The 23,200-nt window shown below is 40.9% G+C and overlaps 1 protein-coding gene across 1 annotated transcript in view; it reads right to left on the bottom strand.

Moving 5' to 3' along the window:
- Positions 1-23,166, bottom strand: part of PKD1L3 (polycystin 1 like 3, transient receptor potential channel interacting) — an 80,869-nt gene extending 57,703 nt beyond the window's left edge. The window contains exons 1-8 of the mRNA XM_043900578.1: positions 23,031-23,166; positions 19,436-19,558; positions 17,039-17,155; positions 9,918-9,967; positions 7,998-8,246; positions 3,761-3,892; positions 1,668-1,844; positions 23-150 (exon numbers count right to left, since the gene is read on the bottom strand). Of these exons, the coding sequence (XP_043756513.1) occupies positions 23-150; positions 1,668-1,844; positions 3,761-3,892; positions 7,998-8,246; positions 9,918-9,967; positions 17,039-17,155; positions 19,436-19,558; positions 23,031-23,166 (1,112 nt within the window). The remainder of the gene's footprint in view (positions 1-22; positions 151-1,667; positions 1,845-3,760; positions 3,893-7,997; positions 8,247-9,917; positions 9,968-17,038; positions 17,156-19,435; positions 19,559-23,030) is intronic.
- Between the last annotated feature and the right edge of the window lie 34 nt (positions 23,167-23,200).

The following is a 23,200-nucleotide window of genomic DNA, read 5'->3' as shown; positions in this document are numbered from 1 at the left end:
CCCCGTCCCTCCCTCTTGTTACCTGCTCAGCATCAGGACAGCAGTGGAAGAGGTCAGAGTCACTTCAGGCTCAGCACACCGATTCTGCTGCAGAAACGCCTCCTGGATCCTCCCAAGGCTCAGCAAGGACATTTTCAGCGTATTTTCTATCTGTGCTTAGAGAGAAACATCAACACCAAGTGACTTGAGTAACCTCAGTGTACTGTGTTAGTGAGACAGAGGTTTGAGAGGGAGGAAAAGGGGACAAAGATCTTGACAGTGATGAAATGAAAGGTGACAATCACTGGAAGGACCCATGGAGAGCACTTGCCATCTAGCTAAGGACGCATCATCCTTTGCATCAACTAAGAGGGCCACCCAGGGAACTATTTCTTTGCCCCACAATATAAGCTGCCGGAGACCTGCTTATGATGAATGTTTTCTAAAAAGTTTTTCTTTGCAATGAAATTACGCATATAATTCACCCATTTGGAGTATATAATTCAGTGTTTTGTTAGTATATTCACAGGGCTGTGCTATTATAACTATGATCTAATTTTAGAACATTTTCATCTTCCCTAAAATAAACCCAGAACCCAGCAGCAGCACTGTCCATTCTCCTATCCCCCGCCCCCACTACTACTAGTAGTTACCTTTGTTCTTCAGTCGCTAAGTCACGTCTGATTCTCTGCGACCCCATGGGCTACAACACGCCAGGCTTCCCTGTCCTTCACTATCTCCCAGGGTTTGCTCAAAATCATGTCCATTGAGTCAGTGATGCCAATGAACTATCTCATCCTCTGTAGCCCCTTTTTCCTCCTACCCTCAAGTACTTACCTTAGCAAGAGGTAACTACTAAACTACATTCTGTGTCAATAGACTTGCCTCTTCAGGACATTTCACATAAATGGAACTATGATCTGTCTTCTATGTTTGTCTGCTTTTACTTAGCATAGTGTTTTCAAGGTCCATCCATGTTGTAGCTTGTATCAGTACTTCATTTTTGTTGTTGCTGTTGCTAGGTAATATTCCATCAATAAGGACATACCACATTTTACTTATCCATTCATCAGACCATGGACACCTGCACTGTTTCCATTTTTTGGGCTACCTGGCTATTTGAACAATGCTATGAACATGAGTGTACAAGTTTTTGTGTGGACCTATGAGGATACATACCAAGGAGTGGACCTACTAAACCTCATGGTAATTCTCTTTTTATCATTTTGAGGAACTGTCAAACCATTTTCCAAGGTGGCTGCATCATCATTTTACAATCCAACAACATATAAGTGTTCTAGTTTCTCTGCCTCCTTGCCAACACTTGTTATTGTCTGTCTGTCTGTCTGGATGTGAAATGGGATCTCACGGTGGTTTGAAGTGCTGTTCCCTAGTGATGAGTGATGCTGAACATCTTTCTATGTGAATGGTAAAAATAATTTATTTTGTGGAATGTTTATTATATGCCAAACCCATTAGTGAACTCACTAGATTTCAGCACTAGGTATTCTTGGCTCAGTGGTGGGGTGGAGAGAAGACCTGGGAGCAGGCTTGATGGAGCAGTCTCCTGAGTGGTGCCTGTTTAGCTCAGCTTTCTAGAGGTCTAGGGAAAGGCCATGTTGACGCCCGATCTGTCAAGATGAAAATGTCTCTAAACGGAGTTGGCCACTGGCACACACTGTACCCACCTGCTCAACGCTATGACCATGTCTTCGCTGACTTGTTTCACCAGCTTTCATTAGGTTGTTAAGGGAGTGGAAGAGACAGATGGTCACAGGCGTTCTGGATCCGGAGTTACTGCTGTTCAGAAATGGGCTCTGCAGTAGCTGCTCATTCAGGTCTGCAAGGGTATTGATGACCCTGCCCTGGAATTTCAGAAGACACATACACATCTCTGCACTGCTTATGACCGCTTTAAATCTGGCTTCTCCTTATAAGGAGTTCTGTGTTCTTCACACACTTCCAATGCATTTTTTAAGAAGCAATATTACAACTTGGCAGGGAAGGAACATATATTGTTACGCATTACCTACAGGAGGATGTGTGTTTCTGGTTATTCTAAGGAACCAATACAACCCTTTTCACCATGATAAGATCAAATATCTAATTAACAGAAGCTTAAAAAAAAAAGAAAAGAAAAGGAAATGCCGAGGAAAAGAGCAATGCTGGCAGAAATACCAAGGAGACTATCACTTTATATTTAGGGCCTCCAAAGCACTGAAGATAGACTTAAAAGGGAGATCAAGGAGAATTTCTAAATGAAACAGAAAACACCAATTTTCCTTTCTGTGGGTTGTTTGCAAGTAAAAAAAAAAAAAAATGTCAACTAATAAGATGAAGCTGGCTGACAGATATTTAGTGAATATCCACTGCAGTTATAAGAATTTTTGTTTTGAAATGTTATTTTCAAAGTTACATGTATTAAAGACCTCTACAAAATAAAAAATGCAACAAAATTAAAAAGACATGTTGCTAAAATATCAGCAACATATATAACAAAAGTTAATGTCAATATTAAAGCTCTCTTATTCTTAACAAATAAGTAAATAACCAAAAAATCCAAAGGGGAAAAATGAGTGAAAGATATACAGAAGCAATTCAGAGGACAAAAGAAAATGGCCAATAAATATATAAAATGATGTCTGACCTCTTTAGTGATAAATAAAATGCTTTTCTTTCTTTTCTAAGCCTTTGAAATTGGTAAAAGTGAGAGTGTGAGGACGTGGCTGGTGAGAATGTAAAATGGTGCCTTTTAGGAGGGCGATTTTGTCATTGATTAAAAATTTAAGAGTTCATCAATTCTGTTTCTCGCTCTCTATCCCAGAGGGATGTTTGCATAAGCACTCAAAGATGTAGGTACATGGATGTTCATGGATATGCTGTTTACAAGGGTAAACAAATGAAAAATATTCAAATAAGCATCAAGAATAGTGAGTTCATGTCTATAAGCTGCTATGACAAGATATCCATGGCAGAGTATTAAGTAAAAAAATTAAGAAGCAGAAAAATGTGTATATTAATAATTTAACCCCATTTTTGTTAACACAAAATAGCGAAGCTGTGTATGTATAGACAAAAGTCTGGAGGGTTACGCATAACAAATTACAGAGAGTAACATCTAGAGAATGAGATTGGCAAGAAGGACCAAGATGGTGAAGGTTTCTATTTCTTAATGTTTTTGTTCTGATTTTTGCATAATAAGCACATACTATTTATGTAATTAAAAAGTCTAAATAAACCAATCCAGATTGCACCTATGTGCTTATAGCAGAATATTTGAAAATATAAGAAATGGAAAAAAGGAATTTAAAATTCTCACTAATCCTACTACCTTAATTTACTAACGTGTAAGAAGCAGAAAAGAGGCATGACTAGTTAAGGGGAAGTAACACTGGCAACGATGGCTGTCATAAATACAAATATCACAGGGTTTTTGATGCCTGCTTCAAGGATGTCCGTCTCTGTCTACCTCAAGAAGTGGACCTATTTTTGTCTCCCATTATTTCTCCTAACAGATGTATCAGAAAGGCAGTAACCTGATAAATAGACAAAAGAAAATAAACACCGCATATCTGAGAATGTCACCACAGATTATTTATAATCTTCCAGTTTGAAGGTATTTCAAATACCTGCTAATATTTGAATCTCCACAAAATACTTTTATAATGTTAAATTCTGCACAGGGCACAATCTCCAGATGATCTATTTTCTATTTTATTATTCTTTTTCTCTTTTTCATTTCCTCTTCATACCTCCCCCTGCCAAGTCGCCCTCTGCTTACCTGAGCTGACTCGGAAAATCCTGGGATAAAGGCAGCCAGTCCCTCGAGGATCTCGCAAGCTTTCTGCAGTTTGTTGTGAGTTCGCAAACCAAGAACTGCTTTGCTAAAGTTCCCTGTTATCTCATCTATGATCTATTGAAAACAAAGAGTTTTCTCAAAATTATTTATATAAAATTACTGCACTTTAGTAGTTTGAGCCATTGTTTTAACAAGAGTTGACTTTTGATAATATTACAAACTCTACGAATCAGACTCTCCATAACAGCTACTATTGATACTTTCACAAGCTGTTCTGCAAATAGATAGAATTTATTTTCACCTCTTTATACAGTAGAGAAAATGGATAACCAGGTTATACAATGACAGATCCAAGGATAAATGAAGCTGGAAATAAGACTTATAAGAATAAGCTAAAGTCTCATGCCATGATTAAAAGTGAGGCTCACACCTCCTGCTGCTGCTGCTGCTAAGTCACGTCAGTCGTGTCCGACTCTGTGCGACCCCATAGATGGCAGCCCACCACCTAGAGTAATGCAAAAAAAAAAAAAAAAAAACACCCAAAAATGAACAAGTTGGACCTAATTAAACTTAAAAGCTCTTGCACAGCAAAGGAAACTAAACAAGGTGAAAAGATAACCCTCCAAATGGGAGAAAATAATATCAAATGAAACAACTGATAAAGGATTGATTTCAAAAATATTCCAGCAGCTCATGCAACTCAATACCAGAAAAACAAACCCCATCAAAAAGTGGGCAAAAGACCTAAACAGACATTTATCCAAAGATGACATACAATTGGCTAATAAACACAAGAGAAGATGCTCAACATCGCTCATTATTAAAGAAATGTAAATCAAAACTACAACGAGATACCACCTCACACCGGTCAGAACGGCCATCACCAAAAAATCCGCAAACAAACACTGGAGAGGCTATGAAGAAAAGGGAACCCTCTTGCACTGCTGGTGGAAATGTAAACTGATACAGCCACTATGGAAGACAGTCTGGAGATTCCTTAAAAAAACTAGAATAAAACTACCAAATGACCCAATAATCTCACCTGTGGACATATACCCTGAGAAAACCAGAACTTAAAAAGACACATGTACCCCAATATTCATCACAGCACTATTTACACAGCAAGGACACGGAAACCACCGAGATGTTCGCCGACAGACGGATGGATAAAGCAGGCGGTGCCTATACACAATGGACCACTGTGCTTAGTCGCTCAATCGTGTCTGGCTCTTTGGGACCTCATGGACTGCAGCCCATCAGGCTCCTCTGTCCATAGAATTTTCCCAGGCAAGAATACTGGTGTGGGTTGCCATTTCCTTCTCCAGGGGATCTTCCCTACCCAGGAATTGAACGGGGATCTCTGGCATTGCTGGCGCATTCTCTACCAGCTGAGCTACCAGGGAAGTTACCACAGTGGAATATTACTCAGCCATAAAAAGGAATGAATTTGAATCAGTGCTAATGAGGTGGATGAACCTAGAGCCTATTATACAGAGTGAAGTAAGTCAGAAAGAGGAAAACAAACATCATACATTAACACATGTATATGGAATCTAGAAAGGTGGTACAGATGAACCTATTCACAGGGCAGGAATAGAGAGCAGACTTGTGGACACGGGGAGGAGGGGGAGGAGAGGGTGGGACAAATGGAGAGAGCAGCATGGAAACATACACACTGCTGCTGCTACTGCTAAGTCACTTCAGTCGTGTCCGACTCTGTGCGACCCCATCCCTGGGATTCTCCAGGCAAGAACACTGGAGTGGGTTGCCATTTCCTTCTCCAATGCATAAAACTGAAAAGTGAAAGTGAAGTCACTCAGTCATGTCTGACTCTTTGTGACTCCATGGACTGCAGCCTACCAGGCTCCTCTGTCCATGGGATTTCCAGGCAAGAGTACTGGAGTGGGGTGCCATTGCCTTCTCCAACATATACACTACCATATGTAAAAGAGATAGCCAGTGGGAATTTGTTGTAGGACTCAGGGAACTCAAACAGGGGCTCTGTGACAACATAGAGGGGTGGGATGGGATGGAAGGTGGGAGGGATGTTCAAAACAGAGGGGACACATGTATACATATGGTTGATACACGTTGATATAAGGTAGAAACCAACACAATATTGTAAAATAATTATCCTGTAGTTAAAAATAAGTTTTAAAAAGAAAGGGTCACATGGAAATAAAAACTAACTCTTCTAGGGACTTCCTTGGTAATTCAGTGGTTAAGCCTCCATGCTCCCAATGCAGGGGCACAGAACGGATCCCTGGTCAAGGAACTAAGATGCACACTGCATGGTGCAGCCAAAACAAAACAAAACCAACCCAGTCTTTTCTATTTGGAAGTATATTTAATCTTTCAGGTTTCCCACCCTGTTTATTTCCCTCAACTCAAGAGTTCATGTTCGAGAAGGTAGTACCTGAAATACCACTTGGCAGGAGGTGGAGGCAGAAAACCTCTCTGAGAAAACAAACCCAGAGCACTGGACCTGCCCCAAGCCTTAAGAGGTCATTGCTTTCACACTGGAAGTCCAACCCTGAGAAAATCTCTCTTTACACCAATGACTTGGTCCAATTACCAGAGACTACTCCACTCACAGCTGAATTCAATCATATTCAATAAGCCTTTATTAAATGCCTACTGTGTGCTGCCAGACTCAGGAGTTTCAGTACTTCCAGTCAGCTGTGGTCCTACCCTCATAGACCACACGATTGAACAGGGGTCGGGAGGATCCCCTGGAGAAGGAAATGGCAACCCACTACAGTATTCTTGCCTGGAGAACTCCATGGACAGAGAAGCCTGGTGGGCTACAGTCCATGGGGTCGCAAAGAGTCAGATATCACTGAGCGCCTAACACTTTCACTTTGTTATCTGCACTCCTACATACTTGGCTATTATATCTTTTTTCTTTATCTAAATTGCTAACTGAATGTTACTGATCTGTAAAAGTACAATTAGCTTTGGTATAGTAACCTGGTATTCAGCAATGCTACTAAATTCTCTTAATATTTAGAGTGATTTATTTGTAGACTCCTGGAGAGTCTACACTTCAGATTTTCCTTTGTTTAAAGAAAACAAGTCTAAAATAAAAAAGAAAAAAGAAAACAAGTCTGTTGAAATGACTGTAGGTCGGTTTCTCCCCAGGGGAACACAATGCCAGCAGAGACAATAGTGAACATCTAGCTTCATGAATGCAGATTCAGAGTAAACAGGATTCCTCTTTAACAGGGAAATGTTCGCATGTAAGTAGAGCTTGTGTTTAAAAAAAAATGGGTAGAAGCAGGATAATTCTCTTCGGTCAAATTTATCATGATGGCTTTGCTTTATCTTAAAGTTTGGGGTAAAGGGGGAAGAAAGATTAAAAAAAAAGAGCTGAGACGGTGAGGAGGAGGGGCTGTCAGAAGGGTTTGCTGCTGCTGAAAAAGTGGGGCAGGTGAATAAGGCTTCCTCCTCGCCTGAAGCACTAAATAAATGTCACTAAATAATAAGACATTAAGTCCTGAAGTGGGTATAAAACCCATTGTGGAATATTTCCATAGACTTGCTTAGCTCTGAATTGGGATACAGGCTTGTCTGTTAGGAGAGGAACCCTTTCCCCTTCTTCCCTTCTAGGTTCTTCAGCTGGGCTAATAATTAAGCCAACACAAAACCAGTTAACAGGAGAGAAACAAATGTAATTACGTACGTACGGGAGTCCCAAAGATGGGAGTTTCACAGACAGGCCACTGAGGTTTAGATGCCATCCTGAGCCAAGGAGAAGGGGCCAGGGGTCTGGGACTTCGGAGTGGAGGAAGACACTCACAGAAAGATGGGAAGAGGAAAGGTCTGGTAAATGCATGCTTGTCACACCATGCAGAGAAGTGTTTCTAATGTAAGAAAATTTATCGTGGTAACATTAATAGCTCTCTTCCTGGTTTGAGTTCCTAATCTAATTTCTTTCAGGCAGTGAAGAGGGAGGTAAAAAGTTCTTCTTGAGTCTGTTGGGCCTTAACTGTCTTCAGCTTGAAATAATCCAGGTTGCCACAGTGGCACATTTTGGGGCAGCCTGCCCTGAACCCCATCATTGTCAGGTGTTCCTACGTTCTACTCAGGGGTGAAGGGTGAAAACAGCTCCTTCCAAGTAGCATATTCTTGAAACATCACCATATAGAAGGAAAGGGTAAAAAGGGCTCTTTCAGGGTCACAAGGGTACCTGGCTGTGATTTCAATTTTCCACACTTACCTGATCAGATGCGTTCTGTAAGGATACTTGTGGATGACTGGTGAAGACACTTGGGTGTGAGTCCTCTTTGGGGCCTGAAGTTCTTTCTACCAGAGGTTTTCCAGCACGTGTTACAGATCCAGGCCCGGGCAGCTCTGGTGTCAGAGGGAGAGGCTGGCTGGTAGGTGCAGGCGTGACCGACACCCCGTGCGGTGTGACTTCAGGTGGCGCTGAAGGAAATGGGCTGAGGGGATGGCACAGAGTCTTGGACTAGAAGATGAAAATGCACAAAGGAGAAGGCTGAATATGATTTTCCTAAATGATGAATAATTAAGGCAAGTGCTTCTAAAATTGCTCTAGAATCCCCACGTCCTGTACGATACTAATAGGCATTTCTCTCAAAAAGATCCTGTGCAGAGTCTTGAGAAAGTGGCATCCATACTATCCTCTTTAAGAGTCACAATTTATATTACTGTGCTTACTGTCACTCATTCATTAAATTATAATTAAGCATCTCCTATGTCCTAAGTAATGTTCTGGGGAACCAAGGACACAGCAGTGAACAAAATGAGCCCAGTTCTTGCCTCATGGAGCCTCCATTTTCAGGGTGGTAACAGAAACACACATTGTATCGTGTACTGAATCAAGTTAAAAAAAACATTAAAAAAAAAAAAAAGTAAGAAGACAAAGGGAAAGGGTGCTCGGCTGTCAGGAGAGGGTGTTTTTGCTGACGGTTGAATGAAGCGGGGAGAGAAAGCTTTGCCAACACACTGGAGGAGGACAGCTGAGGGGTGCAAAGGCCCTGAGGCTACAGCTTGCTGGCTTTGAGGCACGAGGAGGCTAGATGAGCGGAAGCGGGAACCGGGGTGATCAGGAAGATCCTGGGGGTGGGGGTGAGGAGAGCATTGACGTCAGGCAATTGACAACAGTGTGATTTTACTCAGTCTGAGAGGGGAAGACGCTTGGGGCTTCGAGGAGCAGTGGCGTGATCCGATTCTGCTCTGAAGGACTCCTTGGACTGCTGGGTTGGGAACGGGCAGGAAGGGGCCAAGAGTAGAAGCAGGAGGTGGCGGATACACAGCTTAGATGGGAGATGACAGTGGCGTGGGCTGGGGTGTGATCGCGGCGCAGATGGTGAGGCCTGGGCACCTGAAAGGCTCAGAGAAGTCCTACAGGTATAAACCTTTGCTTGTTTTCCTTCTTTTGAGCAATGTTGGTTGTTTACTTACAGAACATCACTTGGGAGATGCTGCTTTAAAGGGTATTTATTTCATCCCTACTTTCCTTCTTTCATGCTGCTAGAAAACACATATTTTGCAGTTAATACTAGATCAAATAAATGTGTATTTATATTTAGACAATATAAATATGCAGGACACAGAGGCAAGGCTGAGAAATTTCTTGAAGGTAAACTCTTTCGGCAGGGAGCAGGAGGGCTTTGCTGCATAGCTTGTGGGATCCCAGTTCCCCAACCAGGGTTCAAATCTGAGCTCCCTGCAGTAGAAGCATGGAGCCCTAACTACTGGACTGCAAGAGCAGTCCCTTGAAGGTGAAATTTTATGGATTATGCAGAGTTCCTAACATTGTTTTCCTTTCATTCAAATTTCTTTCTTTTTTCCTTAAAAAAAATTTTTTTTTAATGTTATTGCATGGCACATATTTTGGTAAGATGCCACAAGTCCTTTCTGGGATGAAGCAGGGAATAAATTAACAACGAACCAACAAATAATTATACCAACATCAAAGCCAAAGAGGCTTTAAAATTTTCTTTAATAAAGCATCCACCAGACCTGATTCTTTGCTGCACTTAAGTACCTTCCTTTCCTTCTTAGAAAACTATATCCAGAGCCCTCTATGAGACAGAGCAGAGTTCTGGCAGAATCCACCAAGAACGACAAAGGGAGCCATATTTCAAGATGTGCACCGTGGTGAAGTACTTACACTATTAGCCTGAGCAGGCTGGTGACATGTGTTTGAAAGATGAGTGTCTCCTATAGGAAAAAGAGAGTTGATTATGTTCAAGGGAATGGCTTAAGATAGAAATATTTCTATTTTACTTGAGGATTATTTGTTTCTGAAAACAATGCAAATTGTTTTATGTAGGAAGCCAAACTGCTCATTTCCCACTGTTGCTACATCTGTAGATAAGCTTCTGTGGAGCAGAAGCATCACATTACTAATGTCTCATCCCTTCGCTTACTCTTCCAAGACCCAGATCCTCTGTTTGAAAATATTAAATCAGATCAATCATAAAGTTGCCAGAATATAAATATTACTGCAGAAATATCTGCCTCATAATTTTACCAAAAAAGAGCTCTTATTCAATAAATCAGAGCATATTTCTGACTATAGGAAATGATCATTTACAGCATTTCACCAGACCACCATTATTGTTTTTATTCTCTTTCCACATTTTTCCAGTAAGAAAACTGTGATTTGAAGGCAATATCCGGATATTACCATGCTTATTTGCTATGAACTTGTTGATTTCTTTCAAAGCACTAGTGTCTAGACCCATGCAGACTGACCTGACTACAGCAAGTCTATTTGCCCTCTTCTCTTTTCTTAGAGCATTCCCTTTGCTGTTCACAAGGCATGTACGTTTAGCAGCAAATCACTGCAGCTGCTACTGCTGGGGCAGGACACAGTTCTGAGATGCTCTTCAGATCAGCTGCCCTGTTTTTCTATCAAGACGAACAGAAGGAAGAAAGACTGAAGAAACTGAATTCTGAGTCAAAGACCTGGGGTCCAGATCTGGTTTGCCTTTTACTGCGACTTACGAGGAAGCCTTGAACAAATGACTTAACCTCTTAGTTTTCTCACCTGGAGAATGGATTTAATAATATCCAATGATGTGACAGTTAAAGCAGTATATGCAGAGTTGAGAAAAACATCACCTCAGATTAGGGCCATGAGGCTGACAGCTTGCTGGGAACAGGAAACTGACCCGGAACATCAACTGCCGATCCGAGAAGGGGTTATGACCACGCAATAAAGCCAACAGGCTGCTAAACTTAAGAGTGATCCAATTTCCTAGTCTTAGACAAATGTCTTTTGACAGATCTTGCCTTAAGGGAAAAAAAAACAACAAAGACTAAAAGGGAGCCTATGAATAGCATTTTAGAACCCGGAAACTGACTCCAAAGGACTCAGAGGAAATGACAGCTCTAAAAATCAACAGCAAAATCCAGAAAAATATTTCAGGAAGCTGTTTAACATCCTTAATTGAAACAAAGTTATTTTTGGGGGGCCATGCCACCAAACAGAAAGTCTTAAAGATAAACCAATTGAAAGTAATATGCATAAGAATGAGATTGGAAGAGTAATAAATGATATTAGAGGACTTCAGGAACACCAGAAATGCTACAGAAAAATTAAGATCCACATTGGAGGTAACACAGAGCAGAACTAAGGTGGAAAAGGCAAATCAGTGGTACACAGGATAAGTGTGAGGAGTTCTTTCAGAATGCAACAGAAAGAGTGACAAATAGGAAACCATCTTTCCACTTAGAAGAATGACAGGAAAGATATGGAGGGTAGAAACCAGCAGGAGAGCACACAGTAACTGGTATTTCTCAGGGACTACACCAAAGCAAATGAAAGAGAGGGATAAATGGGTAGAACAGAATAAAATTTTCTTGAACTGAGAAAGATGTATATACGCAACATCACATTCTAGGCAAAAAATCAGTGAAAAGCAATCTTAGCATGAATGCATGCTAAGAAAATTTCTGTAGTGCAAGGATTAAAAAATTCTACAAGCAATCTGATGGGAGAAAAAAAGCTACCAGGAAAAAAGAGGGGTGGGTGGGTAGCTAGCCTTAGCCTTAGTCTTTTCTGCTATAGCATTAAATGCCAAAAAACAAGAGAATGATGTCCACAGAGTTTTGAGGGGAAGACTATGAGGAAAGAATTGTATCACATTCACTGCAGAGTGTGCTGGATATTCTGTCTTCCCTTTCTTTAACAGGTACATGGTAGCCCAGCTAAGGACTACATTTCCCAGTCCTCCCTGCTCTATGGTGCAGACATGTGATCAAGTTCTGGCCAATGGGATATGAGAAGTAACAGGTGCAATTTCCAGGCTATGCCCTTAAGGAAAAAAAAAAAAGATCAGCCTCCTGTCTCCTGCCCCTCAACTTTCTCTTCTCTCCTTCCTACCTGCTAGAAACGTGAACATAGAGTTCTGGAAGAAAAAATAGCTTTTATAGACATGAGATGGATGCTACAAGTTGATGGCAGAACAAGGAAGCACTTGGGTCCTGTAAACCAATGATCTATCCTTTCAGTCTTAAAGTTATTTCTCAGACTGTTATGTAAAAAAGAAATGAACGTCTGTTTTACTTAAGCTATTGTGGCCTCTGTTATAGCAATTGATCCTATGTTTTAACTGTACACCCTGCTAACATATGGCTTATTTCTGTTAAAGTAACCAGATCAGGCCCAAGATGGAGTCACTCACGCTAATCCCCACATTAGTAAATGGCTCTCCCATGGAAGGCAGGCCATGGTCAACTAGTCAGCACCTGCCTGCCCAGCACAAGCTATATAACAGAGATTCAAGACTTCCCTTTGCTCCACATAGGGAAGCAACCCTGTTTTAACCAATCAGCAAATGCCCAGTATAACCCCCTTGCTCCTGCTCATTTCTGTCTATAAAAATCTCTCCCCTTGATCTAGCCTACTAGATCAATAAATTGTCTTGGGAAAATCTTCCTTTAACATTGGGAAAGATATATCCATCTGAATGCAGAGTTTCAAAGAATAGCAGGGATAGATAAGAAAGGCTTCCTAAGTGAACAACGCAGAGAAATAGAGAAAACAACAGAATGAGAAGGACTAGAGATCTCTTCAAGAAAATTAGAGATACCAAGGGAACATTTCATGCAGAGATGGGCACAATAAAGGATAGAAACAGTATGGACCTAACAGAAGCAGATGATATTAAGAAGAGGTGGCAAGAATATACAGAAGAACTATAGAAAAAAGAATATACAGAAGAACTATAGAAAAAAGATCTTAATAACCCAGATAACCATGATGCTGTGATCACTCACCTAGAGCCAGATATCCTGGAGTGCAAAGTCAAGTGGGCCTTAGAAACCATCACTACGAATAAAGCTAGTGGAGATGAGGGAATTCCAGCTGAGCTATTTCAAATCCTAAATGGTGATGCTGTGAAAGTGCTGCACTCAATATGCTATCAAAATTGGAAAACTCAGCAGTGGCCACAGGACTGGAAACGCTCAGTTTTCATTCCAATCGCAAAGAAAGGTAATGCCAAAGATGTTCAAACTACCGCACAATTGCACTCATTTCACATGCTAGCAAAGTAATGCTCAAAATTTTCCAAGTTAGGCTTCAACAGTACATGAACTGAGAACTCCCAGATGTTCAAGCTGAATTTATAAAAGGCAAAGGAACCAGAGACCAAATTGACAACATCCACTGGACTATAGAAAAAGAGAATTCCAGAAAAACATCTACTTCCTCTTTATTGACTATGCTAAAGCCTTTGACTGTGTGGATCACAATAAACTGTGGAAAATTCTTAAAGAGACGGGAATATCATACCACCTTACCAGTCTCCTGATATATCTGTATGCAGGTCCAAAAGCAACAGTTAGAACCAGACATGAAATAATGGACCGGTTCAAAATTGGGAAAGGAGTACACCAAGGCTGTATATTGTCACCCTGCTTATTTAACTTACATGCAGAGTACATGATACTAAATGCCGGACTGGATGAAGCACAAGCTGGAATCAAGATTGCCAGGAGAAATATCAATAACCTCAGATATGCAGATGACACCACCCTGAAGGCAGAAAGTGAAGAGGAACTAAAGAGCCTCTTGATGAAGGTGAAAGAAGAGAGTGAAAAATGTGGCTTAAAACTCAACATTCAAAAACCTAAGAGCATGGCATCTGGTCCCATCACATGATGGCAAATAGATGGGAAAAAAATGGAAACAGTGACAAACTATTTTTTGGGCTCCAAAATCAGTGCAGATGGTGACTGCAGCCATGAAATTAAAAGATGCTGCTTCTTGGAAGAAAAGCTATGACAAACCTAGAAATCATACTAAAAAGCAGAGACATTACTTTGTCGACAAAGGTCTGTGTAGTCAAAGCTTCAGTAGTCATGTATGGATGTGAGAGTTGGACCATAAAGAAGGCTGAGTGTCAAAGAATGGATGCTTTTGGACTGTGGTTCTGGAAAAGACTCTTGAGATTCCCCTGGACTGCAAGGAGATCAAACCAGTCAATCCTAAAGGAAATCACCCTGAATATTCATTGGGAAGACTGATGCTGAAACTGAAGCTCCAATACTTTGGCCACCTGATGCAAAGAACTGACTCATTGGAAAACTCCCTGACACTGGGAAAGACTGAAGGCAGGAGGAGAAGGGGACGACAGAGGACAAGATGGTTGGATGGCATCACTGACTCGATGGACATGAGTCTGAGTAAGCTCCAGGATATGGTGAAGGACGGGGAAGCCTCCTGGCATGCTGCAGTCCATGGGGTCACAAACAATTAGACACGACCAAGCAACTGAACAACAACATAGGGAAGGGACAAGAAAAGCCCCTTTTGATTATTCACAAGTTTCTAGGTACCTCCACCAATAGCTCTTTTTTATTTTTTTTATTTCATTTATTTATATTAGTTGGAGGCTAATTACTTTACAATACACCAAGTTCTGTCATGAAAAAATAACTGGAGTGGAAATGAGATGAAATTAATAACTAGAAGTGTGAAGTTATGGTACCAAGTCGTTGGTGACAAATACAAAACCAGTTAAAACAGAAATAAGTTCTAAAGGATTGTTGGATATCTTGCTGTGATAAAAGCATGAAAAAACTATTCTTAAGAAAAGTTCTTCTCAATTACAAATTGGCAAATTGCCATTTGCCTCTACCAGGACTAAATCATGTGCTGCTGCTGCTGCTGATTTTCAGCACCCACTGAAAGGAGTTCAGGATGGAGAGCAGAAATGAGGCACTCTGTGCTCTGGGAAAAACCGGCAGATCTTCAGACAACTAGATATTTTTGGAAGCTGATTTTATGAGCCCAATTCTTATATCTCCTATTAAAAAAACACTAAAATCTTTCCTGGTGATGACTACTCTTGTTGCTAGCAGAAACCTTCTGCAAAATGTGTGTGTGTGTGCGCGCGCTTGACTGCATGTACCTCCCCTTCACCAAAATCACATATACTGACCTTGCCCCCTACCTCTTTGATGCAGTTTCTTAGAACTATCTGAGATGCTGTCTCCTGGGCTATAGTCCTCATTTTGCCCCCAAGAAAAACTAAACTCACAACTTTCAAGTTGTTCTTCTTTTAAAGTTGACATTGTATAATATATTTAATATAACTAGAATAAAATCCACAGTTATACTAACAAGATCTAGGGAGTGAGGGTATGGGTAGGGGGAAATTAACCTGTATGTTCCTTTAACCAGATGAGAGTTCAAAGAGACTGTTTCATTCCTGAGTCTGACGATTAAAAACACATAGGTATAAGAAAGTTGACACAACTTCTTGAAGATAAGGAATTGAAAGACTGTTGAAAAACAAAATTTCAATAAAGGCAAAAGTGAAAGGAAGCATTAGAACAAGACAGCACAGAGCAAGGCAAGGAACGACGTCTGTTACAGAAAGCTGGGGCTTCCCTGGCGGCTCAGTGGTAAAGAATCCGCCTGCCAATGCAGGAGACACCAGTTCGATCCCTACTTTGGGATCGAGGACCCGGGGTATGCCTCGAGGCAGCTAGGCCCCTGCACCACGACTACTGAAGCCACGCACCCTAGAGCCTGCGCTCCTTAACAAGAGAAGCCACCGCAGTGAGAAGCCTAGGCACTAGAAAGTAGCCCCCGCTCTCTGCAGCTGGAGAAAAGCCTGTGCAGCAACGAAGACCAGCACAGCCAAAAATAATGGGGAGAAAAGGAGAAGATGATAAAACTGCACTATAAAAATACTCAGAGAAATCAGATGCATTTACATGAAACTCAGTAAAGTGACACAAAATTTTTTAAAGGCCCACACATCGAAAAAACACCAATCTCCTCTTTTCTCAATGAGGAGATTTTTTTAAAAGTTATTTTTGAGCAAATTTGATGATATAAACTTGAAGGGTATATGTGAAACATCAAATGTACACTTAATTAATAATTTAGTTTTACAAAGGAATAGTTAAAATCACTTTATACAAAGTAGTACATAAATTTAGAGGCTTTGCTCCTCTGAAACTCATATTTCAAGACACAGCTTTATCCAAACTTCTCAAATGCATCTTCAGCATCACTGCTTTAATTATACCCAGAAGAAATTTCAGAAATAAGTTTTCCAAAATATCTCATCTTTACTTCCATCTAATTAGATCACTACATTGTCCCCGAACTCACAAGTACCCATTTACAAAGCATTCAGAAAAGCTGATTTTTACCTTTGTTCTTTAGAAATATATTCTCTCTAGATGAGAAAATGTCTCTACAAGAATACTCTCCTCCTTGTTTTTTAAAGAACACTTTCTAAATTGCTTTTTTAAAGGAATCTTAAGGGGCTAGTTGACAAGGACACCTAAGCGTTGAAGCTGTGAGCTCCTACCCCTAAGAATATTACTCGATCCACTTTAAATTTCTCTCTCTTTTTACCCACTCTGTCAGGTTATCTCTGTAATCAGCCACACTGATACTGACTGAGGTCACTGAAAGAAATAGTATTTTTCAAAAATAAAAAATTGAGTATACTGTGATTTGAAAGACTTTACAAGGATTTTAAGAAGACTTTTTTGATGGAAAACATTGTCGAGGGGAAAAAAAAAACTTATCTTTTATTTGGGCATATTTGAAAAGAGGATGGCCAAAGGAATACCAAGAAAACAGATTTATATAAAATGAAAAAAAAAAATAAAATGAAAGCAAAGTCTGCAATCCTAAGATCAGACAAAATAGAATGTAAAGGATGTTTACTGAGTACCTTGCTCTGATGACATATTTCAGCATTAATTCAGTCCTGTGCATCCATTAAGGCAGCAACTGATGTCACTACACATTACCTGAGGTCACTTTGCTTCTCGGTCTTATGACTTCTCTTTTTGTCCTCTTGGGCTTGCCACGTGAACGAGAATTGTTTCCATTTCTTTCATAATTGGCATCTTGATCTGAAAAGGCATCTATTTGGAGGCCAATGCAGAAGTTAACGTTTTGGATAAAACTCTAGCTGGAAGTCTATAAAATAATCACTACATGCAAGTACGTGATAATCAAGAAAAGACAAAGATAACTACCCTGCTGTTTTTCCAAAGAACAATGTAGAAATTCTTTCTGTAGAAAGTCTTTTGCTCTGGAACACAGTCACATCTCAACGGACGTGAATTTGAGCAAACTCAGGGTGATGGTGAAGTACAGGGGAGCCTGGCATACTGCAGTTCAAGGGGTCGCAAGGAGTTGGACATGACTTAGCAACTGAAGAACAACAGTCACATCCCCTTGTACTATTCAACAGTTCAAAATGCACCAACTTGATCAACAGTGAGAAGAGGGAATTAAGTTCATTTTTAAGAAGTTGCGTTCTAAGCATAGGATTTTCCCTTGTATTCAATAATTCTCACTGTTAGAGACAGAAGTTCAGAAGGTGGGCAATAGCATTCTTGAACATGCCTCCCTTTGTATATTTGCTATTTCTACAGCTGGAGAAATCACGTAACCTTGTTGACTGCATCTCAGCTAAAATTCAGGATCGTGAACCATGAGGGGTCTGCCTTTGCCCTGCCTGGTAATCACAGTGTTTCCCTGGCCTATTCTCACTTCCACTCTCCTAAGTGGCCTCTCCCACGTCCTCCTCATTCTCTCCCCTCAAGCTTGTCATGTCCTGTTGTAAAACCTGACTTGTTTATCCTGTAGCCTCCCAATTCTGGGTTTTGATGATCACATTCCCATGGTGCTATTTCGTGTGTTCTTCAGTTCTCTTACTTTTTATAAACTGGTTGGCTCTAAAGGCTTAAGAAGATTCAAGTGTTACTTTTTTAAAAAATTTATTACAAGTTCTTCTTTTCATAAGAATACTCAGTAGGTGGTGTCAAGTACTTACTTTCTCGGGCCTCACAATGTCTGTGTGTCTCTATCTTTATTAATCTGGCAGCCAATGCCAGGCATTGTTCTAATATTCTATATAATTTGTATTATCTTCATCCTCATAACACTCCTTGGAAGGAAACTGGGCTGCACGGAGGCTGAGGCGCTTGCCCAGGGAGGGAGAAACAAGATGTGAACCCAGGGAGCCTGGCTCTCGAGTGCAGCTTTTCCACTGCGGTGACATACTTCCTCTAGTTATCAGCACACAGACTCAGAATTTGCAGAACTGGCTGGATAAACTGAATTCTTTTTGTCCAAGATTTCCTTCTGCAGAAACATTCTATGTTCTACAGCAGAAGTCTCTTGCAAGTACAAGGAAAATAATATTAGGAAACACATTTTCACTCCAAAACCAAGAGTAGCCGAGAATGTCTAAAAGCTCTCTTGGGAGAGTGAAAAGTGGATGAATAATCACCATCATTTAGACTCTATTAGGGGGCTGCTTTTCCAATCCTGGAGATGGGTTGGGTGAAATAAACTCTTGTGATGATAAAAACAGTTCACAATTGTAAGATGACTGCTAGTACTAGAGATGCAGTTTGTGAGAAGGAAACGTGAGCATTTGACTTCTGCAGAAACTAGGCTCACAACCTTGGCCTCATTAACAGCAGCATGCCATCATGGCAAAGGGACAAAAATATCACAAAGAGCTTGAAAGGGTGAGGAAGGAGAGGTTTGCTGCTAGAAATATGTAAATTTGAAATACTGGGTCCCTTCAATAGCCAGTATTTGAGAAAGGTGATCTTTTTTTAATTCTTGTAATAGAAAAATATTGCAATGTCTCCTGTTTTATGAAGCATCTATAGCTGCTGTACATTTTAATAAGAATGTATTTGTGATTTTTTAACAAAGTGGAACAGAACTTTTACCTATACAGTCTAAGATATCATAAGCTCTCTGAGAATTCACCAACCTACAATATAAGTGCTTTATGTAACTACTACCATGAAGAACATTGCTTAATGTGAAAACCAAACCAAACCAAACCAAACTACCCCTTAAGTCTCACCTCCTAACTCTGAAGAAGCAAACTGATAACAGGTTCCCCTATAATCCACCATATACTATGTTCCTCTTTTGCTTCTTCTTCTTCCCAGTAAAGGCCAGGCGCTGAAAGGACTGGGGGGTACACACTCTATCCAGGTCAAGAAATGAAGGGAACATCAAGGCACAACTCTGCCCAACGACCAGAGGGGTTGCAGGAGGAGTCATTACGGTCCACCACTCACAGACTCTACCTAATACTCTCACATGCTCTCCTTATTCAGAGTCAGTTTCTAAGAATTAGGTCTTTGGCAGCATGTAGCTTCATCACTTACCAGCTTGGCAAATGAAGTAATGCTCCAGTGAGCAAGAGCCCTCTTTGCATAAGATCTGATTTTGACTTCTGGTCAGGTAGATGCATTTGGTGGGCTTGGTGGCCGGGCATGCTGTGACATCTGCTGCAGGGAGACCAGACCCAGATGAGCCTCCTACTCAAAAGTCGAACAGTTAAAAAAATAAACATGAACACCAAATTTTGCTAGCTTCCAGTAGATGGAAACCTAGGATTGCCTCCTGACACACACAAACTATAGACTGTTTATTTTTTTCATATTATGTGTTATCACAAGGCTTAGTACTACTTTATCTAGACGTCAGCGAAGGTGTCCGATTCCTTGCAACCCCATGGACTGTAGCCCACCAGGCTCCTCTGTCCATGGGATTCGCCAGGCAAGAACATTGGAGTGGGTTGCCATTCCTTTCTCCAGGGGATCTTTCTGACCCAGGGATCGAACCTGGTCTCCTGCATTGCAGGTAGATTCCTTACCATCTCAGCCACCAGGAAAGCCCCCAATGATGTAATAATGCCTTGAATTTTTCTCTAAGACCCTAAGATTATTGTGCCTAAGTTTGAAAATACCTGTGTAAGAAAGGCAACTGACAAATAATTTCTCTCTAAGTTTCTGTGTCAGGAAGCATGGGGCTGAGAATGATAAAGAGGTATTTACCAGGAAAAAAAAGTAACCATTTCAGAATCTTGCACAATACCTTTAGTGAAATAGCAGGTAAGTTAACTTTTGATAGGTTCTGAGACAAAAAAAATCTCATCATTTTGTGACACAGACAAATGAAAGGCTGGAGCACAAAAGTGGAGACATTTCAGAACGATGGTAACGAAGGGACTGATTTCTCTGTACACAAAAGCAGAAGAGGTCACATTTCTTTCCTTCTCTCATCTCAGAGGAAAAGTAAGGAAGTTTCCTTCATGACCACTAAACCTCTGAGCCTCACCTGGGTGGTTTTTTCCTTGGTGTTTTTTCGGCAGCGTTAAATTTCCCCCGACCCACCACTTTTCTTTTTTCAGAAAGTCCCAGAGGAGATCTTGAACCTCCTGGTTCCAGGTGAAAGCAAGGTGTCCTCCCCCAGCATGACAGTGATGTTCTGCTCCCTCAAAGCTGCACGGAAATCGGTTCAGCTGATAACAATTATTCCCTCCGTGTTGCTCCAGGCCGTGGAGCTCACTCCCTAAAACGAAAACTGTTGTGATGTATAACCAAAGCCAGGTTCTTCCTTTGAAGAACATTTTCTCTGCGAACTGTGAGCATGAAAAGTGTGGGGGCTCAGCAGCTGCCTGCTCTTTTAAATATATTCTTGGTGGGCTCATCTTATTTATTAGTGTTATTCTTTCAAAAATAGGGAGTCGTTTGTCAAGAAGACAAAAAGGTTTTGTTTTAAGGACCCAGGTGGCGTTCCGACAGGCTGAAAGCAAATGCTAGGGATCAATAAAGCAATGGGCCCTCATAGCTGGGGCAGCACCACCTGTGTCTACACGACTGGCTATGCCTTTAGCTTTGTAAGACTGTAATAGCCCTTTATTTGCTAAATCAAACCTGTAAGAGCATAGAGGGTGATGAATATCTAAGCCAGTGCTGCTAAAAATTTAGTTTTGTATTTTTTTTAAAAAAGAAAACCATTCTTGCAGACTCCCTAGAACTGATTTAAATTATTGTATTATTTCTTAAATACATTTATGCACAAATCTAAGCATAATCTCTATCCTAAAGTTCTTACATAATCATAAAAGCCAGAGAATAAATATTTGATAAAAGCATGAATACAAATTAAATATAAACAAAACTGAAAGCCACTTAAATTCAAATTTTGCCAAACTAAATAGCCACTTATCAGATAAACACGGTTCTGGCCTACAACTGCACAGGTTCATTTGATTTTGTCATGCACACCGACTCCTACTGTAGGGAAGAATCAATTCTCTCACCACTTTTCTTTAATTAACTTAATGAAAAACCTTTGTTTATAGAGCATGTCACCTGTAGTACATCTATCACTTATATACGTTAGCCAGTTCCCTTTCTTGGTACCAAAATGAGATCACAAATACAAATAAATATGGGCACAGAAATTGCCTGGAAGGTTTCAGTATGTTATCCAAATGGTCCACGTGATGCTTACAGTACTTTAAAGATCACTGAGGAAGTGGACACCAAAATACAAAATTCTCTGAAGTATAGACCCCAAGAACACACCCCTCACTTTAAAAACACTGCAATAATCAAGTAATTGGTATAACAAAATATGGTACGGCCTCTACTGTAACTAAATCAGTTTATGTTTTAAATTAGAGGGAAAAAAGACAAAATACGTGTGGTTAATACAGAAAGTTCCAGGCTTCCTTGGTGGCGCAGTGGATAAGAATCTGCCTGCCAGTGCAGGGGAGATGGTTCCATCCCTGGTCTGGGAAGATTCCACAAGCCCCTGACAACTAAAACCTGTGTTGCGACTGCTGAAGCCCAGGCGCCTAGAGCCCGTGCACCAGAACCACGACTAGCCACGGCTCACCAGTAACTAGAGAAAGCCACTCACAGCAACAAGGACTGAGCACAACCCCAAAATAAAAGTAAACCATATAAAAAATATATAGAAAGTTTCACTAGAGAGGTACGGGGTAAATCTATGACGGTTCAGAGGAGGAAGCTGTATTTCCAGCACTTGAACATAGAAGGATGGCCATATCTAGGAAGATGAAATGCATCTCGGTATAGGCATTCACGAGAGTAAACGCACTGAGGTGAGACAGGGGGAGGCATTTATACACAGAAATAATTCTGTGGTGGGGAGTGGGAGGGGGCGGGGGGACAGTAGTGGGAACTGAAATTAGAAAACTGAAATGTTCCAAACGCCAAGAAAATACAGTTTGCAATTGTGGGGGAAGGTTTCTGGGCAGAGGAGTCCAAGTCTGAGCTGCAAAAGAACTGTTTGGGTGCAGGACACTTTCAGTTTTCAAATACTCTCACCAGTTTTCTTTAACTTAATGAAAACCTTTGTTCATACAGCATGTTATTTGATCTTCACCTGTAGCACATCCATCATTTAGATACTTTAGCAAGTTCTCTTTCTTGGCACCAAAATGAGATCATAAATACAAATCAACATGGGCACAGAAATTGCCCACAAACTCAAAGTCTTACTTTCCCGACATCCTTATAAACATACATACACGCATACACACGTACGTTTTTAGGCATTTTTATAGTGAAACCTGATGTTCATGGAATTTTCTTTGAAAGTCAACTCAGGTATCTTATGCAGTGCTGGAATTCATTTCAACCCTTTTAGTGCCCTATACACATTCTCAACCCACGCTTTATCTAAAGCACACACACTCTTTTTTTTTTTTTAAAATAAGGTGTTTGTTTATTTATTTTTATTTTGTTTTGGCCATGCTCTATGGCATGTGGGATCTTAGTTCCCCGACCAGGGTTTGAACCCGTGCCTCCTGCATTGAGAGCATGGAGTCTTAACCACTGGACCACCAGGGAAGCCCCACACACACTCTTATCAATAAAATGTTTAACTTGAACGATCAAAAACTTGGTGACAGTGTTGCTTAGAATCTAAGACTCAACATACAGGGAGTCGTCTCTGCGGATTCAGGATGCTGGAAAGCCGTGCAAGGCGTCCCAGCCACAGCGCCCTGCCCCGCAGCAAAGCCTCCGGGAGGCAGGCGGGCGGAAGAGGCGTGTCCACCGGGAATGCGCCCGCGCATGAACGTCCAATCAGACTCTCCGGGCGGAGCGGAG

The sequence above is a fragment of the Cervus elaphus genome, chromosome 4 (assembly GCF_910594005.1).
Source record: "Cervus elaphus chromosome 4, mCerEla1.1, whole genome shotgun sequence".
Taxonomy (NCBI): Eukaryota; Metazoa; Chordata; class Mammalia; order Artiodactyla; family Cervidae; genus Cervus; species Cervus elaphus.
This window is presented reverse-complemented; position numbering and strand designations above follow the sequence as displayed.